A 21,097-nucleotide genomic window follows, 5' to 3' on the forward strand; every position below is an offset into this window, starting at 1 on the left:
CACCCCCTGCATTGGAAGCATGGTGTCTTAACCACTGAACCACCGGGGAAGTCCTCCTTTGTTCTTCTTAATGAGGATAAAGACAGATGGTTTTGAAAGAGACTTTCTCTTGTTAAATGAATAGGCCACTGCTGCTTTATTATAGCTTGAGGCAGGCAGTCTTTTGGGAAACAGGCATTTACGGTGGTTTTTCTTTGGGGGTGTGGCTGCATTATTGTTACTATGAAGTTCTATTTGATTGGTTCTGAACTGTGCAGCACTAAGAGTAATATCTTTTTCTTTAAAGCTCAGCCTAGCTCATGAGCACTTTTCAAAAGAGAAGAAAGTTATAAAGGAGAAGGAAAGACTGTTGTAGTGAGTGTTTAGACTATGAGGCTGATTGTTTTCAAACAAATTTGATTCATTATATGCTTTGTAATGAAGACATCTTAAATAACAGAGCAGCCCTTTTATCTACATGCTTCTATTAACCAATTTATTTTGTTTAGATCAGTGGGCAGGACACCATCTGTTACCAGAAATTTTCTTTTCATCAAGCCTGCCCCCATTAAGAATCCCCAGTTAAGCAACTTCAGCTGCCCTCCTGTTTAATTTCCATAATAACTCAATTCAGGGATATGGAGAGAAAAGGGCAGCTAAGAGGATATTGTAAACTGTATCATGCCCTCAGAGGATTTAATTTGGTCACCTCCTTGGCAAGATAAATGAGTGGGAGGAGTTTATGTGTGTTGAAGAAAAGGGCTAAGGAGAGGGAGGAACAGAACTGATGGTGGATGAGGCAGTTTTAAAGAATTTTCAGTTCAGTTCAGTTCAGTCGCTCAGTTGCGTCCGACTCTGCGACCCCATGAATCGCAGCACGCCAGGCCTCCCTGTCCATCACCAGCTCCCAGAGTTCACTCAGACTCACGTCCATCAAGTCCGTGATGCCATCCAGCCATCTCATCCTCTGTCGTCCCCTTCTCCTCCTGCCCTCAATCCCTCCCAGCATCAGGGTCTTTTCCAATGAGTCAACTCTTCACATGAGGTGGCCAAAGTACTGGAGTTTCAGGTTTAGCATCATTCCTTCCAAAGAAATCCCAGGGCTGATCTCCTTCAGAATTTTAGTAGGATTTAAAAAAAACTTTTCTTCTAATAACTTTTTGGTAACTTTGTTTCTCCAAGAGCTCTTTTTCTAAGGCATATTTCAATTATCTAGACACAGGGATAAGAGTCCTTTTCCATACATAATATTCTATTTTTAGGACCATGAAATACATCTACATATCAATTGGTATGTATATATTTATATGTTTATGTAAAGTAAAAGTGATATACAAATGCTATTATTATAAGCATTTACACTGTGACACTGAAAGTTTTTTTTTTCTTCTATCAAAGGTCCATGACTCCAGCTCAGGCTGACCTGGAATTTCTTGAGAATGCCAAAAAGTTGTCTATGTATGGTGTTGACCTTCATAAAGCAAAGGTAATGGTAACTTATTAATATGCATGTATCAGACCTGTGTCATATAATACCTCATACCAACCTTTACCTAGGGTATTACTGAACATTCAGAGATAGTAATTCTTGTTAGAATGTTGTCTGTCAGTTGAATCAGTCAAGTGTATGAAGTGTATGAATTGAGTTGCCTGTTTGCAATTCCACCAGCAGAACGAGGTTTCACACCTAAGCAACTGTAAAGATCAAAAGATATACTGCCAAGAGCAAAAGAAATTATAACTTCCTAAAATGCAGATATATTTGCAAATGCAGAGTGACGGCGAGGCTTGTTTCATAGCCAGTCACCTACCTCAGAATCACCTGGGGTATTTGTTAAATATACAGATTCCTGAGCTCCTCCCAGATATACCGACTGACTGTGGAGGAGAGGCTTAGTCTCCAGATTTCATAAATATCTCACATGATTCTCCTTCATGCTTGAATCTGAGAATCACTGGTATAAGGCAGTTCACAACGTGTGGTCTCTGAACCAGCATTTAGCATTGTCTAGGAACTTGTTTGAAATGCTCATTTCAGTTCCCATCCCAGAGTTACTGAATCAGAAACTCTGTGGGTAGGGCCCAGCTCTCTGTTTTAACAAGCTCTCCAGGTGATTCTGATGCACACAGGAGGAACACAAATGGCTCACTTGAGAACCATGGGGTTAGGTAACTGGAAACTTGAGCTTTCATCCCCATTCAACCCAAGACAGTCTAACACAATGAGTGATGACAGGGTGTCGCTTGACTTCTCTCACCTTCAGCTGCTGAAATGGCTGGGGAGGCTGAGGAGTTCGTGAGGGGAAAGACTCAAGGGATGATCGGAAGTTCATTCAGAGAAATTTAACTAGGATGGACGATGGATCAAACCCATGTCCAGTGAGAAACAGGCAAAAGAATAGGGACACTTAACCCACAGAAGGGAAAGTTTAGGGAAGATATAATAGCAGTCTTTACGGGTTTCAGGGATTTGTGTGAAGTAGAGGTTTTGTAACACTGGACCAGGTAAACTGGGAACTGCAGGGAGATACTATTCAGCTCAGGTGGACAGTTTGTCTAACAGAGCTATTTCAAAGGTGGGATGGGCTACCTCAGAAGGGACAGAGTTCTCTGGAGAAATTCCAGGTTAGGCAGAATAATCACTTGGTAGCAATTTAGAAAAGGACCTTCAAACATTTTGTGGTAATTGGACTAACGTGACCTTTCAGGCTTCTCCCAACTTGAATATCTGTATCTGAAGTTTCTTCCTTATTTATATTTCTAATAACCCTAATAAGATTCCTTTGTATGTTAGTGAGTTTTCTTGATGTTGCTCTGGGTTGTTTGGGGCTGGGTGTTGTAACTTCTGTGACTCTCAAAAGTAGATGGTAGGAAGATCAGATCAGGTCCAGAACTGAACTGGTGAGGTTTTGCTTCACAATTTCTGCTGGAGGCTCGTGTCAGTTCAGTAGTTATCAGGAATGCATGAGGAATCAGGCAGCATATTCCTTTGCCAAATGCTGTAAAGCAAATGATTTCTTCAAAACATCTAGTTAAAAGAGGGATGTAATGGTACTCACAGGCTCTCTCAGAACTTAAGGGGGCATCTTCTGGGAAATTGTGTTATGTGGTCATTGAGTTGAAGCTGAATATTATTTCTTTTTCTCTCCATTGTGCTTGTACATAGCCCATGTAGACACTAATATGTTTCTCTGTACTCATTTTGGGGAAAGGAGTCATTTAGAAGCATGTAATGTCGGGTTTTTATTACTTATCTAAATAAATAGTCAGCTGTAGAGATGAACTCAGGTGAAATTTATTTTCCTTGAATCAATTGTGATTAATAATATGGGCAGGTAACAAACTCAATGTAAACACCGAGCATATTGTCAGTAACAGGATTTGAGGTGATACAGAAATGATTTAGATGTAGTTTCCACCCTCGAGGACTGAATTTTAATTTTTTTCTGGTTGTTTTCCTCATTATAAAGGTGACATATATATAAATAACATATTTACATGTATGTATGTATATATTGGGGTTTCCCATGTGGTGCTAGTCGTAAAGAGCCCACCTGCCAATCAGGAGACATAAGAGACATGGGTTTGATCCCTGGGTTGGAAAGATCCATTGGAGCAGGAAATGGCAGCCCACTCCAGTATTCTTGCCAGGAGAATCATTTGACAGAGGACCCTGGCAGCCTACAGTCAATAAGGTCACAGAGAGTTGGACACAACTGAAGTGACTTAGCACATACACAGCACACATATGTGTATTATGCACACATAATTGTATGTGCCTAGAAAATAGGGTAATTCAGGAACTTATCAAATTAGTACTGGTTACTGTTAAAGAGTATGGAAGGACGAGGGTAGATTTTTAAATTTTACACATTTCTGTATTATTTGAATTTTTTACATACATGTGTTAGTTTTTTGACATTTGAATGCTTTTTAAAAGACAATACATGTCTATTGTATTAAAGTATAGAAAGATAAAATAAATTGCTCGTAATTGTACTGCCCAAAGAATGGCATTATTAACATTTTGGTGTATACATCTTTGAAAATCTTTTATATTGTTGGAATCAAATTATATATGCAATTTTGTCCTGCTTTATTTCACTTAATGTTAACAACATAGTTATTTTCCCAGTTATCTTCCAAATTCTAATCCAACTATTTTAACAGCTATATCATATTTCACTATATGGATGGACAAAATTTAACCCTAATGCTTGGATATTTAGGTTATATACTAGTTTTTCACTCTTAAAACATTCTGAACATTATCATATATAAAGCTTTTTCTGTGATTTGAATTATTTCCTTAGAGCAGATTACAGAAATAGTATTAAGGAGTGTCATTTGAAATTTTGAAAATACTTATGATAGGTAATAACATTGATTTTTTAAAACATGGTATAGTAACAGCATTTTGACATAGACCAAGTAATTCCATGGGTTATGGTTGTTAGGTTAAGCTTTATATTTCATTGTGTACTTTGTAACTATTTTGGGTTGTTGATAGCTTCAGATTGTCTAATAAGAGTCGGCTATGTTGAGCATTTGGCTCAAGACTGACATTCTAACTCTTTTTTTCCTTAGGACTTGGAGGGCGTGGATATCATCCTAGGTGTCTGCTCTAGTGGCCTTCTGGTTTACAAAGAAAAGCTGAGAATTAACCGCTTTCCTTGGCCCAAAGTGCTGAAGATTTCTTACAAACGTAGCAGCTTTTTCATTAAGATTCGGCCTGGAGAGGTACAGAGCTCGTGATTCCCTTTCCTCCTGAATCAAACACAGATCATGTCTGAAACATCGCTTCCTGCCTGTTTTCCATGTGATCATCTCTGAGGTCTCTCTACAGCCAACTATTTAGGCGCTGGTATTTTGTTTCCTAAAGTAATCAGTCCCATGATGCTTCTTCCTTCCTTTACTCTTGTTGGTTTTCTGCACAGTTCTCTTCATGTAAGCAAATACACCAAGGCCAACAGTGAAATTTGGATTAATAAACTTGTTCCTTGTTTGCTCCAGGTAAAAACTTGATGGAAAATATTTTTAAATTAAGTAGCATGAGATATTTAACCTGTGAGGTTAAATTACTTTCATTTTGTACTACAAATCCCTTACTTTATATAAATAAATTTATTTGTATGTGTAGTTTCTGGTAGTGACTGGAAATGTGTTCCACGGTCAAGTTCTAGATTTGTAGTAGAGTTGGATGTTCAACTTTGTACCAGATAACTCAGTTGTTAGTTGGTAGTCAATTTTCAGGATATACCAATGCTGGCTAAGTTTAACTTTTATATTAAAGCACTGTCATGATATAGCAGAAACTTGTTCACGTAGGAATTAAATTTAAAAAAAAGTTCCAATACCTATTCTGCCACCTACTAAGTAAAAGACCCTTGACAGATCTCAGGCATTTTTGTAACACTCAAGGGGGATAGTACCTCCTTCTGTCAAGGTTGATTTGAAGATCAAATGAGATGACAGCTGTAAAAGCTCTTAACAGAAAAGCACCGTACTAATGTAAAGAAGCTTTTCTGTGTGTATATCACCATCTACTGGTGAAAAATGACTCATTGTTTCAGCATGGAAATACTGAATGTGCAGCCTTAAAATTTCAGATAAGGGTTATCGCTGAAGCATTTGTTTAGGACCGTAATAATTTACCTGTGCCTAGCAAAAGTTAAAGAGTTCCAAATACAAGAGTCATTCAGTCAACAAATGTTTTTTGACAGCTTTCTTTGTGTCAGACATTATTTTAGGGGCTAGGAACAGTGACTAGAAGAGTCTCTCCCTCTGCAGGCTTACCTTTTTTTATGTTGGAAGGCAGGGAAAAAAAACACACCATATATATATAGGAAGGACTTCCCATCATGGAAGTCCTTTGTTTCTTAAAATGTTAACTATATAATATATACTAAAAATACAGAAGTCTTACTTTAGAAAGCAATAAAGAACAGCAGGAGGATTTTGAGAAGTGTAATATAATATTATGACTACAATAGATGATTTAGAAGTAGTGTGGTATAGGGTGTAAAAATACAGATGATACTATCCAATCACAGTGCTATAACAGGCATATAATTGGCCATAATAGGCACTAGAAGTTAATGTCAGTTTCCTTCCATTGTAAAAAGCATGCTTAAGGCAGAAACAGAGAGGCAAGAGAAGCAGGACAGTGTTTCCAGTAGCCCTGCAGGATGTGGTTTGCTTCAGTCAAAGAGGTTACCTAGATAAATTAATGAGCAATCAAAGAAAAAAAAGATATTTAATAATTCAAGAATCTGGTTTGAACCACAATCTTTAGTTCCTATTTCTAAAAATGATTGCATAATAATACTGGTTGATTGGAAGAATCATCTGTTATCCTAGTCCCTGATAATTGAGTAGCCTAGTATCCTAAATGCAGGAAGAACAGTGTCTGGATGATCAAAACATGACTTATTTATGTCTCAGAAAATGTACAGTGTATGTATGCGTGTGTGTTTCTGAACAAAATAAGATGTGTAAATAGTATAAGATGGAAAACCACCCTCAGTGAATAAATTTCTTTTGTTAAGTAGGAAAAAATTTCCAGTGCTAGTTTATGTCCTTAGACTAGTAACATTATTTTTATTCACAGTGATCTCCTCTGTAGCACCGTATTTCTCTGGTCCTGGATCACTGTAGTTGAATAATACTTTCTGTTCCATGTTTATTTGTATCCTTACAGCAAGAACAGTATGAAAGTACCATCGGATTCAAACTTCCCAGTTACCGAGCAGCTAAGAAGTTATGGAAAGTCTGTGTAGAGCATCACACATTTTTCAGGTATTGTTCTCACTTCAGTATTTTTCAAGAATAAATTATTTATGCGTGTTTCTATTTTAAGCCTGCTGTTGAAATTCCCTTCTTTGTGTGGTTGTCAGTCTTTTCTTTAGCTCAGGTGAGATCATCTTAAGCAAGACAAAATGAATCTAGTTCCCCTCCTTCGGGTTGAAAAACACCACCTCCCCATTCCCAGAGCATCTTTCTGTGTATGGTGGAAGAAGGAGGGAGTGAGGAAGAGGAGCTTGTGTTTACAAGAGGCTCTGGGATTGCCCTAGGGGGCTAAATCCAGCCCTACCAGGAAGAGGTACTCTGACTGACCTCCACATGGAATTTTTCTAAAGAAAGAAAGTGTAAGTGAAGTCACTAAGTCCTGTCGGACTCTTTGCGACCCCATGGACTGTAGCCTACCAGGCTCCTCCCTCCATGGGATTCTCCTGGAGAGAGTACTGGAGTGGGTTGCCATTTCCTTCTCCAGGGGATCTTTCCAACCCAGGGATTGAACCAGGGTCTCCCGCATTCCAGGCAGACACTTTAACCTCTGAGCCACCAGGCAAGAAAGGAGTGCCTAACTACCTGCTTTGGGTCTCTTACTATGGAAGGTTAAAGATTTGAAGCTGATCGTTATCTTGGTTCTAATCAACCCCAGAAAGGGAGCACAGAGAACCACCTTTGAAGCCCAGTTGTATCAGATAAACAGAAGACAGAAGAAAGCTTCATCTCCTTTATTTTCGCTGAGGCCACATACTTAACCCCTCTGTTCATTTGCCAAGCATTTCCTGTATGCTTACCCTTCATACAGACATTGGGAATAACCCCTAGCAGTTCTAGTCCCATTCCTAATGGAACTTAAAATCTAGCAGACAAATCATTCCTTGTGTTGAAAGGAGAGCCAACCAGTTGTTGTCATTTAGCCTTTTTAAGAAAATGAAAATTGCATGCATAGCACAGTGAAGAGAATAATATAATAAACTCTCCTTGTACCAAACCCCAGCTCCAATAATTATCACCCCAATGCCAATCTTGTTTCATCTGTATCCCCACCCACTCTTTCCTACTACTTCCCAGATTATTTTGAAGCAAATGCCAGACCTTAAGCCATGTCATTCATAAATAAACGTGACTCTTTATACATGGTGCTCAAGAGAGAAAACCATGATATTTTTTTCTTCTGTTTGTATTTTTTATGTCATACTTAGCACTAAAGAACAGAGTACAGAAAGAAAAGTCAGGGAAAATAACACTTCAATTCTCATTTCAAATAAACCATCAGGCAACACGTTCATTTCAGTTCAGTGGCTCAGTCGCGTCCGACTCTTTGCGAGCCCATGAATCGCAGCACGCCAGGCCTCCTTGTCCATCACCAACTCCCGGAGTTCACTCAGACTCACGTCCATCGAGTCAGTGATGCCATCCAGCCATCTCATCCATGGTCGTCCCCTTCTCCTCCTGCCCACAATCCCTCCCAGCATGAGTCTTTTCCAATGAGTCAACTCTTCGCATGAGGTGGCAAGTACTGGAGTTTCAGCTTTAGCATCATTCCTTCCAAAGAAATCCCAGGGTTGATCTCCTTCAAAATGGACTGGTTGGATCTCCTTGCAGTCCAAGGGACTCTCAAGAGTCTTCTCCAACACCACAGTTAAAACACATCAATTGTTTGGCGCTCAGCCTTCTTCACAGTCCAACTCTCACATCCATACATGACCACAGGAAAAACCATAGCCTTGACTAGACGGACCTTAGTCAGCAAAGTAATGTCTCTGCTTTTGAATATACTATCTAGGTTGCTCAAAACTTTTCTTCCAAGGAGTAAGCGTCTTTTAATTTCATGGCTGCAGTCACCATCTGCAGTGATTTTGGAGCCCAAAAAAATAAAGTCTGACACTGTTTCTACTGTTTCCCCATCTATTTCCCATGAAGTGATGGGACCGGATGCCATGATCTTCGTTTTCTGAATGTTGAGCTTTAAGCCAGCTTTTTTTGCACTCCTCTTTCACTTTCATCAAGAGGCTTTTTAGTTCCTCTTCACTTTCTGCCATAAGGGTGGTGTCATCTGCATATCTGAGGTTATTGATATTTCTCCCGGCAATCTTGATTCCAGCTTGTGCTTCTTCCAGTCCAGCGTTTCTGATGATGTACTCTGCATAGAAGTTAAATAAGCAGGGTGACAATATACAACCTTGACGTACTCCTTTTCCTATTTGGAACCAGTCTGTTGTTCCATGTCTAGCTCTAACTGTTCTTTCCTGACCTGCATACAGATTTCTCAGGAGGCAGGTCAGGTGGTCTGGTATTCCCATCTCTTTCAGAATTTTCCACAATTTATTATGATCCACACAGGCAAAGGCTTTGGCATAGTCAATAAAGCAGAAATAGATGTTTTTCTGGAACTCTCTTGCTTTTTCCATGATCCAGTGGATGTTGGCAATTTGATCTCTGGTTCCTCTGCCTTTTCTAAAACCAGCTTGAACATCAGGGAGTTCACAGTTCACGTATTGCTGAAGCCTGGCTTGGAGAATTTTGAGCATTACTTTACTAGCATGTGAGATGAGTGCAATTGTGCGGTACTTTGAGCATTCTTTGGCATTGCCTTTCTTTGGGATTGGAATGAAAACGGACCTTTTCCAGTCCTGTGGCCACTGCTGAGTTTTCCAAATTTGCTGTCATATTGAGTGCAGCACTTTCACAGCATCATCTTTCAGGATTTGAAATAGCTCAACTGGAATTCCATCACCTCCACTAGCTTTGTTCGTAGTGATGCTTTCTAAGGCCCACTTGACTTCACATTCCAGGATGTCTGGCTCTAGATGAGTGATCACACCATCATGATTATCTTGGTCGTGAAGATCTTTTTTGTACAGTTCTTCTGTGTATTCTTGCCACCTCTTCTTAATATCTTCTGCTTCTGCTAGGTCCATACCATTTCTGTCCTTTATCGAGTCCATCTTTGCATGAAATGTTCCCTTGGTATCTCTCATTTTCTTGAAGAGATCTCTAGTCTTTCCCATTCTGTTGTTTTCCTCTATTTCTTTGCATTGATTGCTGAAGAAGGCTTTCTTATCTCTTCTTGCTATTCTCTGGAACTCTGCATTCAGATGCTTATATCTTTCCTTTTCTCCTTTGCTTTTCGCTTCTCTTCTTTTCACAACTATTTGTAAGGCCTCCCCAGACAGCCATTTTGCTTTTTTGCATTTCTTTTCCATGGGGATGGTCTTGATCCCTGTCTCCTATACAATGTCTCGAACCTCATTCCATAGTTCATCAGGCACTCTATCTATCAGATCTAGTCCCTTAAATCTATTTCTCAGTTCCACTGTATAATCATAAGGGATTTGATTTAGGTCATACCTGAATGGTCTAGAGGTTTTCCCTACTTTCTTCAATTTAGGTCTGAATTTGGCAATAAGGAGTCCATGATCTGAGCCACAGTCCACTCCCAGTCTTGTTTTTGTTGACTGTATAGAGCTTCTCCATCTTTGGCTGCAAAGAATATAATCAATCTGATTTCAGTGTTGGCCATCTGGTGATGTCCATGTGTAGAGTCTTCTCTTGTGTTGTTGGAAGAGGGTGTTTGCTATGACCAGTGCATTTTCTTGGCAAAACTATTAGTCTTTGCCCTGCTTCATTCTGCATTCCAAGGCCAAATTTGCCTGTTACTCCAGGTGGTTTGACTTCCTACTTTTGCATTCCAGTCCCCTATAATGAAAAGGACATCTTTTTGGGGTGTTAGTTCTAAAAGGTCTTGTAGGTCTTCACAGAACCGTTCAACGTCAGCTTCTTCAGCGATACTGGCTGGGCCATAGACTTGGCTTACCGTGATATTGAATGGTTTGCCTTGGAAATGAACAGAGATCATTCTGTCGTTTTTGAGATTGCATCTAAGTACTGCATTTTGGACTCCTGTTGATCCATGATGGCTACTCCATTTCTTCTGAGGGATTCCTGCTCACAGTAGTAGATATAATGGTCATCTGAGTTAAATTCACCCATTCCAGTCCATTTTAGTTCACTGATTCCTAGAATGTCAACGTTCACTCTTGCCATCTCCTGTTTGATCCACTTCCAATTTGCCTTGATTCATGGACCTGACATTCCAGGTTCCTATGCAATATTGCTCTTTACAGCATTGGACCTTGCTTCTATCACCAGTCACATCCACAGGTGGGTATTGTTTTTGCTTTGGCTCCATCCCTTCATTCTTTCTGGAGTTATTTCTGCACTGATCTCCAGTAGCATATTGGGTACCTACTGACCTGGGGAGTTCCTCTTTCAGTATCCTATCCTTTTGCCTTTTCCTACTGTTCATGGGGTTCTCAAGGCAAGAATACTGAAGTGGTTTGCCATTCCCTTCTCCAGTGGACCACATTCTGTCAGACCTCTCCACCATGACCCGCCCGTCTTGGGTTGCCCCGCGGGCCTGGCTTGGTTTCATTGAGTTAGACAAGGCTGTGGTCCTAGTGTGATTAGATTGACTAGTTTTCTGTGAGTATAGTTTCAGTGTGTCTGCCCTCTGATGCCCTCTTGCAACACCTACCATCTTAACTTGGGTATCTCTTACCTTGGGCGTGGGTATCTCTTCAGGACTGCTCCAGCAAAGCGCAGCTGCTGCTCCTTACCTTGGATGAGGGTTATCTCCTCACCACCGCCCTTCAACGTGGGATAGCTCCTCTAGGCTACATGTTATACTCAATTAAAACATCTTAATTATTGACATTAAGATATTTCTTTATGCTTCCATCATCTACTTTAAAACCAAGAAAATAGTTTTAAATGAAGGTGAGGAAGAATAAAAAGAACTTTTTTTCTTTTTTCAAAAAAAAAATTGAATTATAGTTGCTTTACAATGTTGTATTAGTTTCAGGTGTTCAGCAAAGTGACTCAGTTTCATATATATATATATATATATTTCAGGTTCTTTTCCCTTATAATGACTACCAAATACTGAGTATCATTCCCCACACCTATAATAGATCCTTGTTGGTTATTTGTTTAATATAGTAGTGTGTATATGTTAACCCCAAACTCCTAGTTTATCCCCCCACCAAAAAAAATAAGAGTTATTTTGAATGTTTAATATCTGTGGTATAGATTTCAGTTGCATCTGGTATATTTACTTGTAGGATAGCATACTGATATCCACTGCATCAAAATAAGAGGATATATTGACATGTAATGCTTCATTGGGCTTCCCTGATGGCTCAGTGTTAAAAAATCCACCTGCCAGTGGAGGAGACTTAAGTTCAATCCGTGGGTCAAGAAGATTCCCTGGAAAGAAAACAGCAACCCACTCCAGTATTCTTGCATAGGAAATCCCATGGACAGAGGAGCCTGGTGGGCTACAATCCATGGGCTTGCAAAAAAGTTGGACATAACTTGTGACTAAACAACAATGCTTCATTACATAAAAGAAAGTGTTTGCTGAATTAAAATAAGCTACCCCAAAGAGGGGTGGGGGAGGACTCTCTTTCTGGTAGTATTTGATGTAGCAATATATGTATATATTTATTCAGCAAACATTCACTGAATGCCAGATTCATGCCAGGCACTATGCCAGAAGTTAAAACACAAAGATGAATACGTCAGTCTTTACTCTTTACCCTCAGAGAGCTCACAGTCTCACAGTGGAGACTAGAACATGGATTGTTTCAATTCAGTGTAGTAAATGCTGTGACAAAAGAGAGCAGAGAGTACCGTGTAGAAAGAAGATGAGTTTCTGAGTTGAAAATACACCAAAAAAAATCTATTAAATAGATTACCAGGCGTTGAGTTTGGAGTGTGTTTGACAAAATTATTATTCTAGGAGAGTAGAGCAAGAGCTCTGGGCTTGAATTCTATGACTACCCTATTTCTTAACAGCTATGTGACCTTAAGCAAGTAGCCTTTTTTGAGGTTCGGTTTCTTTTATATAGAAAATGATGAAAATGTTACAGGGGTATAGTGATAATTCTTCAAGAGATGGGAATACCAGACCACCTTACCTGCCTCTTGAGAAATCTGTATGCAGGTCAAGAAGCAGCAGTTAGAACCAGACATGGAACAACAGACTGGTTCCAAATTGGGAAAGGAGTATGTCACGGCTGTATATTGTCACCCTGCTTATATATGAAATGCCTGGCTGGATGCAGATGACTCCACCATTATGGCAGAAAGCGAAGAAGAACTAAAGAGCCTCTTGATGACAGTGAAAGAGGAGAGTGAAAAATCTGGCTTAAAACTCAAGTTCAAAAAATGAAGATCATGGTTCAGTTCAGTTCAGTCGCTCAGTCGTGTCTGACTCTTTGCGACCAAGATCATGGTATCCGGTCCTATTACTTTATGGCAAATAGATGGGGAAACAATGGAAACAGTGACAGATTTTATTTTCTTGGCCTCCAAGATCACTGCCAATGGTGATTGCAGCCTTGAAATTAAAAGACAGTTGCTCCTTGGAAGAAAAGCTATGACCAACCTAGATAGCATGTTAAAAAGCAGAGGCATTACATTGCTGACAAAGGTCCATCTAGTCAAAGCTATGGTTTTTCCAGCAGTCATGTATAGATGTGACAGCCGGACTATAGAGAAAGCTGAGCCCCGAAGAATTGATGCTTTTGAACTGTGGTGTTGGAGAAGACTCTTGAGAGTCCCTTGGACAGCAAGGAGATCCAACCAGTCCATCCTAAAGAAAATCAGTCCTGAATATTCATTGGAAGGACTGATGCTGAAGCTGAAGCTCCAATACTTTGGCCACCTGATACGAAGAACTGACTCACTGGAAAAGACCCTGATACTGGGAAAGATTGAAGGCGAGAGGAGAAGGGGACAACAGAGGATGAGATGGTTGGATGGCATCACCAACTCGATGGACATGAGTTTGAGTAAACTCCAGGAGTTGGTGATGGACAGGGAGGCCTGGCGTGCTGCAGTCCACGGGGTCGCAAAGAGTCGAACGCAACTGAGTGCCTGAACTAAACTGATGAGAGTTATGAAACTTTTAAACTCTTGATTTTGGCTCTAATTTCAGTCTCATTAGAGTGAGATAATGTATATAATATATGATTGTTATGTTTTTCCCCTCCAGACTGACATCTACAGACACCATTCCTAAAAGCAAATTTCTCGCCCTGGGATCCAAATTCCGATACAGTGGCCGAACTCAAGCTCAGACCAGGCAAGCTAGTGCTCTGATTGACAGGCCTGCCCCACACTTTGAGCGCACGGCAAGCAAACGGGCATCCCGAAGCCTTGATGGAGGTTTGTACTGAGAATTAATGATTCCTTGTCGTCCTCACTCTTTAGAGAGAAGTAAAGGAAATGTGATTGTCGGATGTGATCAGGTGCAAAGAAAGTACGGTTATCTATAAGAGAATCAAAGAATGTCAGTGGAAAATGAAAAGGATCTTACTAATTGTATACTTTAGTGAAAGCACCTCAAGAAAAAAAAGAAAAAAGGTTCAGAGGGAGTAGTAACTAGATCAGGGTCCCACTGCCAAGTAGCGGTGGGTTAAATACCACTAGAATTAGAATTCAAAATTCTCTGCCACAGGGAGAAACCTAATGTAAAATACTACACTAATGCTCTCTTGGACATTCTTAATTATTTTTCAAGTAGAAAAGAAGGAGAGGGTCTGCCTCAATGGAAATCATTGAAAAAGTTTAGAATATTTGTCATGTCAATTATAGACAGAAAAAACAATCATATTATTGGAGTCTCCAAATTTCGTTTAAATAAAAGGAAGAGGAAATAAATGTTTCATGATTGTATATACTGACAGAAGATCTGTTTCAGTTTTTCTTAGTCTTAAGGATTTTAGAGCATTAGCATTAATAAAATGAGGTAATAAGCCATATTCAGTTCTTCTTTTTTTTTCCCTGGCTGTGCCGCATGGTATGCAGGATCTTAGTTCCCTGACCAGGGATTGAACCCAGGCCCCAGCAGTGAAAGTGCCGAGTCCTAACCACTGACAATCCAGGGAATTCCCAAGCCATATTCAGTTCTTTATGCCACTAAAAAGAGGTGGCTAACAAATGAAAGTTCAGAAGGCAGTAAGCAAAATAGAGTATTGCTGATTGCAGCTCTATGCTGTCTACTGTGAAAGCAAGATGCATGTTACAGTAGTTAAAGGTTTGGGTTATAGAATCAGACCTGGTTCCCAGTCTCGGCCACTACATTTATGATCTATCTTCTTGAATGAGTTACTTAATCTGTTTGTCTGAGTTTTCTCATTCATAAAGTGGGTATGATGAGACTATAATATTACCTTGAATTTTCATGAGAACTAAATGAGATGATATGCTTAGCACAGTGGTTGGCACTTAATAATTGATACTAAAATATTAAGTATCATTAAGATATTGTTAATGTTCTGGCCACAGAATTATTATTTTGTTAATTATTATCCAGAACTATGCTCCTGAATTCTGGTTTGTTGCATTGTGGGAACATATTTCAGAAACACGTAACTTACTTTAGAGAAATCAGGAATGGGTTAGCCACACTGGGAAATTATCCAAGCAGTAGAATTTTTGTTTCTGTACTGCACATCAAGTTTCTTTCTTTCTGGTGTTTCTCTACAAGGCAGATTGTAGTCTTTGATTTATTTACTCTTCATGATAACACTAAGAATTAAGTTCCCTGATGGCTCAGATGGTAAGGAATCCACCTGCAATGCAGGAGACCCAAGTTTGATCCCTGGGTCAGGAAGATTCTCTGGAGAAGGAAATGGCAACCCATCCAGTATTCTTCCCTGGAGAATTCCTTGGACAGAGGCACCTGGCAGGCTATAGTCTATGGAGTCACAAAGAGTTGGAGACCACTGAGTGAATAACACACACACAGAAATTAAGCTCAGAGATTAAATAATTTTTCTCAAGATATGATAGCAGGTAAGTGGGTTGGAGTACATGTTGGTTGTTGGATACTTAACTCATTTACTACTTTGTTCAACAATTTGTTGTAAATTTCTGTGTGTCAGGTATTATTCTAGTTACTGGGGATACAGGTGTGAACATACAAACATGGTCCTGCTCTCATGGGTCTTATGTTTCATGGGTAGAAACAGAAAAAAAATAAAACAAGTTCGGAGAGTGATAAGTGCTATAAAGAAAACAAAACGGAGTAATAGGAGGGAGAGTGTCTGGGGATGGGACAGTTGAGAAGCTGCTTCAGGCTAAATTGTTGTTCAGTCTCTCAGTTGTGTCCAACTCTTTGTGACCCTGTGGACTGCAGCACACCAGGCTTCCCTGACCTTCACCATATCCCAGAATTTGCTTAAAACTCATGTCCATTGAGTTGGTGATGCCATCCGACCATCTCATCCTCTGTTGTCCCCTTTTCCTCCTGCCCTCTATCTTTCCCAGCTTTGGGGTCTTTTCTAATAAGTCAGACTGAGTGGTCCAATCTAAATTCAGAAGGTTTCTCTGAGGAGCTTCATCTGAACTGAAACCTGAATTATGAGGTTAAATAAATAAATCTGGGGGAAGAACATTCTTGAAGAGAGAGTAGTGAGTATGAAGCCCTGGAGGTTGGAGTGAGCTTGGCAGGTGTCTAGATCAGTGCCATCCCATAGAACTTTCTGTGCTGATGAAATTCTTCTATTTTGTGACATCCAGTTTGATAGCCAGTAGCCACCTGTGGCCATTATGAACCTGAAATGTGGCTATGAAACTGAGAAAATAATTTTAAACTAAATTTAAATAGACACATGTGGCTAGTGCAAAGATCTACTCCACTCCAGGGGTAGAAAAGCAGAATAATGGTGAAGTCTGTTGCTGGATTTGCCTGAGAGATGGCAGAAGCTAGGACTTGAGTATTGGCATTAAAGAGAGTGAAAACTGATCAGGGATATAATTCAAAAGCCAGGCCTGACAGGATTACTGGTAAATTAAGTGTTGGAGATGGTAAGGAAAAGAAAATTAAGATTTTCCCTAGGCTTGATCATTTAGTACAGTGGGAAAGTCTGAGAGAGGAGCAGAGTTGGACATGTTAAGTCTAAGGTATGAAGACTCAGTCTTCATGTCTTCCATATTCTTATTTAAAAATAAGAATTTATTTAATTTTAAAAATTGAATTTATTTAATTTTTGGTTGCGCTTGGTCTTCGTTGCTCTGCACGGGCTTTCTCTGGTTGTGTTTAGTGGGGGTTACTGTTCATTGCAGTGCACGGCCTTTTCATTGCAGTAGCTTCTTTTGTTGCTGAGCACAGGCTCTAGTTTCAAAGGCTTCAGTAGTTGTAGCATGCAGGCTCAGTAATTGTGGCACATGGCTTAGTTGCCCCGTGGCATGTGGAATCTTTCTGAACCAGGGATGAAACCCATGTCCCCTGCATTGCACTTGGATTCTCAACCAGATTCTTCCCTTAACAAGGGAAGTCCTGCCATATTCTTATAACAATATCAGGCATCGCCTTCTTGTCCAGTAAATCACCCTACCTCCAATTTACTTTAGTTTTGGAGAGCTATCACTCCCATTATTTTATCCCCATTTTTCAGTGAGAAAACTGTAATTGGAAAATTTAAGCAGCTTGTTCAAGATCTCTCACATAGCTTAAACAAAAACCCATGTCTATCCAATACCATATTCCATGGCATTTTCCACTTAATGAAATTTCATTGTTATATAGATATTATGCCTGATGTATCTTTTCTTTCTAATAGCAAAATAACCAACAGTTCAAGGGTTATTGAGCTTTGGTACTTTGACCAATTTAGAAAGTTTTACTTAGAAAGACTCTTCAATTACTTGTAGAAATCACATGTTGACTGTTTCTCTTTTTCTGGCTATAGAAACCTCATAGTTCAAGATTTTAAAAAACCTTGATATCTCTGTCTATTGACTAATATTGGCTAGTTCTTATTAAGTTATACACTGTGTTCTTAGGAGGAACATCTGTAAGATATTACAGAAAAACCCAAATGAACTTTTTTGACCATAAAGAAGTTTTCACTCATATCCTGATGACTAATGAACTTAAGTACCTTTTCATAATTTATAGCTACTTGCATATCATTATTTTTGAAGCACCTGTTCAGATCTTTTGCTTGTATTTTTATTGGGCTACCTGTCTTATTAATATGTAGATATTTTTTATATACTCTTGTCTTAGTCTCAATCTCAGGGAGAAAGCATCAGTATTTCATCATTAAGTGTGATGTTTGCTCTGGGTTTTACGTAGCTACCTCTTATCAGAGAAGGAAACTTCTGAGAGTTTTTATCATGAATGAATGGTGACTTTTATCAAATGCTTTTCACTTCATTAGTTGATACAGTAATAGGGTTTTTCTCCTTCTTTATGTTACATGATGGCTTACACTGATTGACTTTCCATTGTTAAGCCTTCTTGGCATTCTTGAAGTAAACTCAATTTGATCATAATATATTCTTCTTATGTCATTTAAGGCTTTCTGCAATGATATTCATGAGAGAGATAGACCTGTAATTTTCCTTTCTTGTAAATGTTGTCAGGTTTTAGTATCAAGTTCATGCTGGCCTCAAAGTAAATTGAGAAGTATCCCCTCTTTCTGCTCCCTGGAAGCGTTTGGGTAAGATTGGTATTATCTCTTCCTTAATGTTTGGGAAGAATGCACCTATAAATTCTAGCCAGCTGGTTCTAAAGATCCCTCTGTGGCAGGGTCTTTGCTCCCAGATTCGTTGTCTTTATTAGGAAGGACTATGAAGATGTTCTCCTTCTTGTTTCAGTTTTGGTAATTGGTAATTGTGCTTTTTCTAGGAAATGCCCAATCCATCTACATTTTCAAGTTGTATCTTTTTAATATTTGTAAGATCTACAGCAGTGTCCCCTTTTGTGTTCCTCATATTGGTGTTATACACCTATCCCTATTTTTTTTTTTTAAAACAAGCTTGCAACTGATCTGTTAATTTTATTCATCTTTCCAAAGAACCAGTTGTGGGTTTTGTTTTCTTCCTGTCATATATTTTTAATTTCGTTTTTGCCAGCTAGTATTTTTATTATTTTCTTTTTACTTTGTTTGAACTGTTCTTTTTCTAATTCCTTAAGAGAATATCCACTGATGTTTATTCTTTCATCATCATTAAATTCTAAACCTTAAATCTAAGTGCCTTGCCTAATGTCACATGGTCAGTGACAGAGTTAAGAATATCTAAACCTGTTCTGCCAGTGCCATGTTTTTCATCCTTCACCAAGATAACTTCTTTTCTGTAGGAGAGGAAGGATAAAAGATTTCATTAGGCAGTTCACTGGGCACTTAGTACGCTCTAGGTGCTGTTCTAGATGTTTTATATATATTATCTTTTAAACATCTAAATTGCATGTAAACTGAGTAGGACACTTTTTGTAGTCCTGTTTTCAAATGTCTTCTGTTTCTCTGTGTACTGTCTGCTCAGTATAAGAATTTGAAAATGTGTCTATAAAAACTATTTTTCCTCCTTTTCCCGGATCCTTTTCCATTCTTCTTAATAGAGAGACTTTCCCCTATTAGGCCTCCCTTTTTTTAAAAAAAATTAATATAAGCCTCTAAGCTCAAGATAGTGTATTAGGGAAACTTTAGTAAGTATTACTTTATCAGAGACCTCATTTTAATGAACATTCCCTTTCTCTTTTGTTATACCTGGTGCTCAGAGCATCTGCTTCACCAGCTAAAGAACTAAAACTGATTCAGATCACAATTTATATGATAGAGTAGGAGGTCACAAGAATATGCTTAATAATGATGACAAGGATTTTTCAGCTTATATTTTTGTTGCATTTTTTTTTGACTTTTCAAACCATTTCTATATATTCCTATTTAGTGCCAACAATCCAGTGGACAAAAAACGTTTAGGAATTCTTGTTTTACTATTGAGGAAACTGGGGCACAAGACAGTCATATAACTTCCTAGGTTCACACACCAACCTGTGTCCATCCTGTGAGTAGTGGTGGCAGTGATTCTTGCCAGGGGAATACATCCATGTCATCTTTGGAGCTTTAAAACAAAACAAATGCCCAAGCTTCACTCTTAGACACCACATCTGTCTGTGGTGGAGATGAGCGTCAGCTGGGTGTTTTTGTTCATCTTTTCGAGATCCAAAGATGAATCGGCTCCTCTGATACTGGAACCACTGACCCACTGCATGCCCATTGTACCTGTGCCATCCTAGCAGAAATTGGGCCAGTAACAGAGCTAGAACTAGAATGTAAGACTCCATTTACTCAGGATGATCGTTTTGAGTTTTACTCTTCACTGCTCTAATAAATAATTCGATTCTATTGTTGTCAGATAAGAGCAATATGATACTGGAGTTAATGGGCCCACACAGTGATCACAACCAGGACTCTTCTTTGTCTAGACCTTCAGAAATGGGAGATAATTCAATTTTTTGAGTTAAGTGTTCTCTATATATGCACCAAAATCTTTTAATAGCTTACAAGTGAACTCATAAAACTGAAAAGCCAGAATATCTTAAAAAGTAATCACTCCCTCCAACACTGAATACATGAAAAAGCATTGAATTATACAGTTTAAGTAAGTGGGTGAATTTTATAGTATGTGACTTACATCTCAAGTTGCTTAAAAATACAAGAAAAATAAAATGATAAAAAGACAAGAACCACGGTCACTACTGTGATTCTCTGTTGTGATCCATACTTTTTATACCTTTTTATGGAGAAAAGGAATTTACTTCTCTCCAGAGGTCCTAGGTGATATTTTACGCTTGAATTGCATATCAGTGTGTACATAGTTAAGTTTTTGCTCAACATACTCTTGAAATCGGAGAAGGCAATGGCACTCCACTCCAGTACTCTTGCCTGGAAAATCCCATGGACAGAGGAGCCTGGAAGGCTGCAGTCCATGGGGTCACTGAGGGTTGGACATGACTGAGCGACTTCACTTTCACTTTTCACTTTCATGCACTGGAGAAGGAAATGGCAACCCATTCCAGTGTTCTTGCCTGGAGAATCCCAGAGACAGGGGAGCCCGGTGGGCTGCCATCTATGGGGTCACACAGAGTCGGACACGACTGAAGCGACTTAGCAGCAGTAGCAGCAACTCTTGAGATAATATTAACCTGTAAGAAAAAAATACAAAGATCTAGGTATGACTTTAAAGTTACTAATATTTAGGATTTCTAATGTATTTTTTATATCCAGCTTTCCCATAGAGTTGGGGAAATAGATGGGGAAACAATAGAAACAGTGAGAGACTTTATTTTCTTGGGCTCCAAAATCACTGCAGCTGGTGACTGCAGCCATGAAGTTAAAAGATGCTTGCTCCTTGGAAGAAAAGTTATGACCAACGTAGATAGCATATTAAAAAGCAGAGACATTACTTTCCCAACAAAGCTCCATCTAGTCAAAGCTATGGTTTTTCCAGTAGTCTTGTATGTATG

At 39.1% G+C, this 21,097-nt stretch overlaps 1 protein-coding gene across 14 annotated transcripts in view; it reads left to right on the forward strand.

Annotated features, from left to right (window-relative positions):
* Positions 1–21,097, forward strand: part of EPB41 (erythrocyte membrane protein band 4.1) — a 192,139-nt gene that overhangs the window by 117,186 nt on the left and 53,856 nt on the right. For all 14 annotated transcript variants that reach the window (XM_018057127.1, XM_018057136.1, XM_018057087.1 and 11 more), the window contains exons 8-11: positions 1,378–1,465; positions 4,567–4,719; positions 6,680–6,777; positions 13,832–14,004. In XM_018057127.1, the coding sequence (XP_017912616.1) occupies positions 1,378–1,465; positions 4,567–4,719; positions 6,680–6,777; positions 13,832–14,004 (512 nt within the window). The remainder of the gene's footprint in view (positions 1–1,377; positions 1,466–4,566; positions 4,720–6,679; positions 6,778–13,831; positions 14,005–21,097) is intronic.

The sequence above is a fragment of the Capra hircus genome, chromosome 2, assembly GCF_001704415.2.
Source record: "Capra hircus breed San Clemente chromosome 2, ASM170441v1, whole genome shotgun sequence".
Classification (NCBI taxonomy): Eukaryota; Metazoa; Chordata; class Mammalia; order Artiodactyla; family Bovidae; genus Capra; species Capra hircus.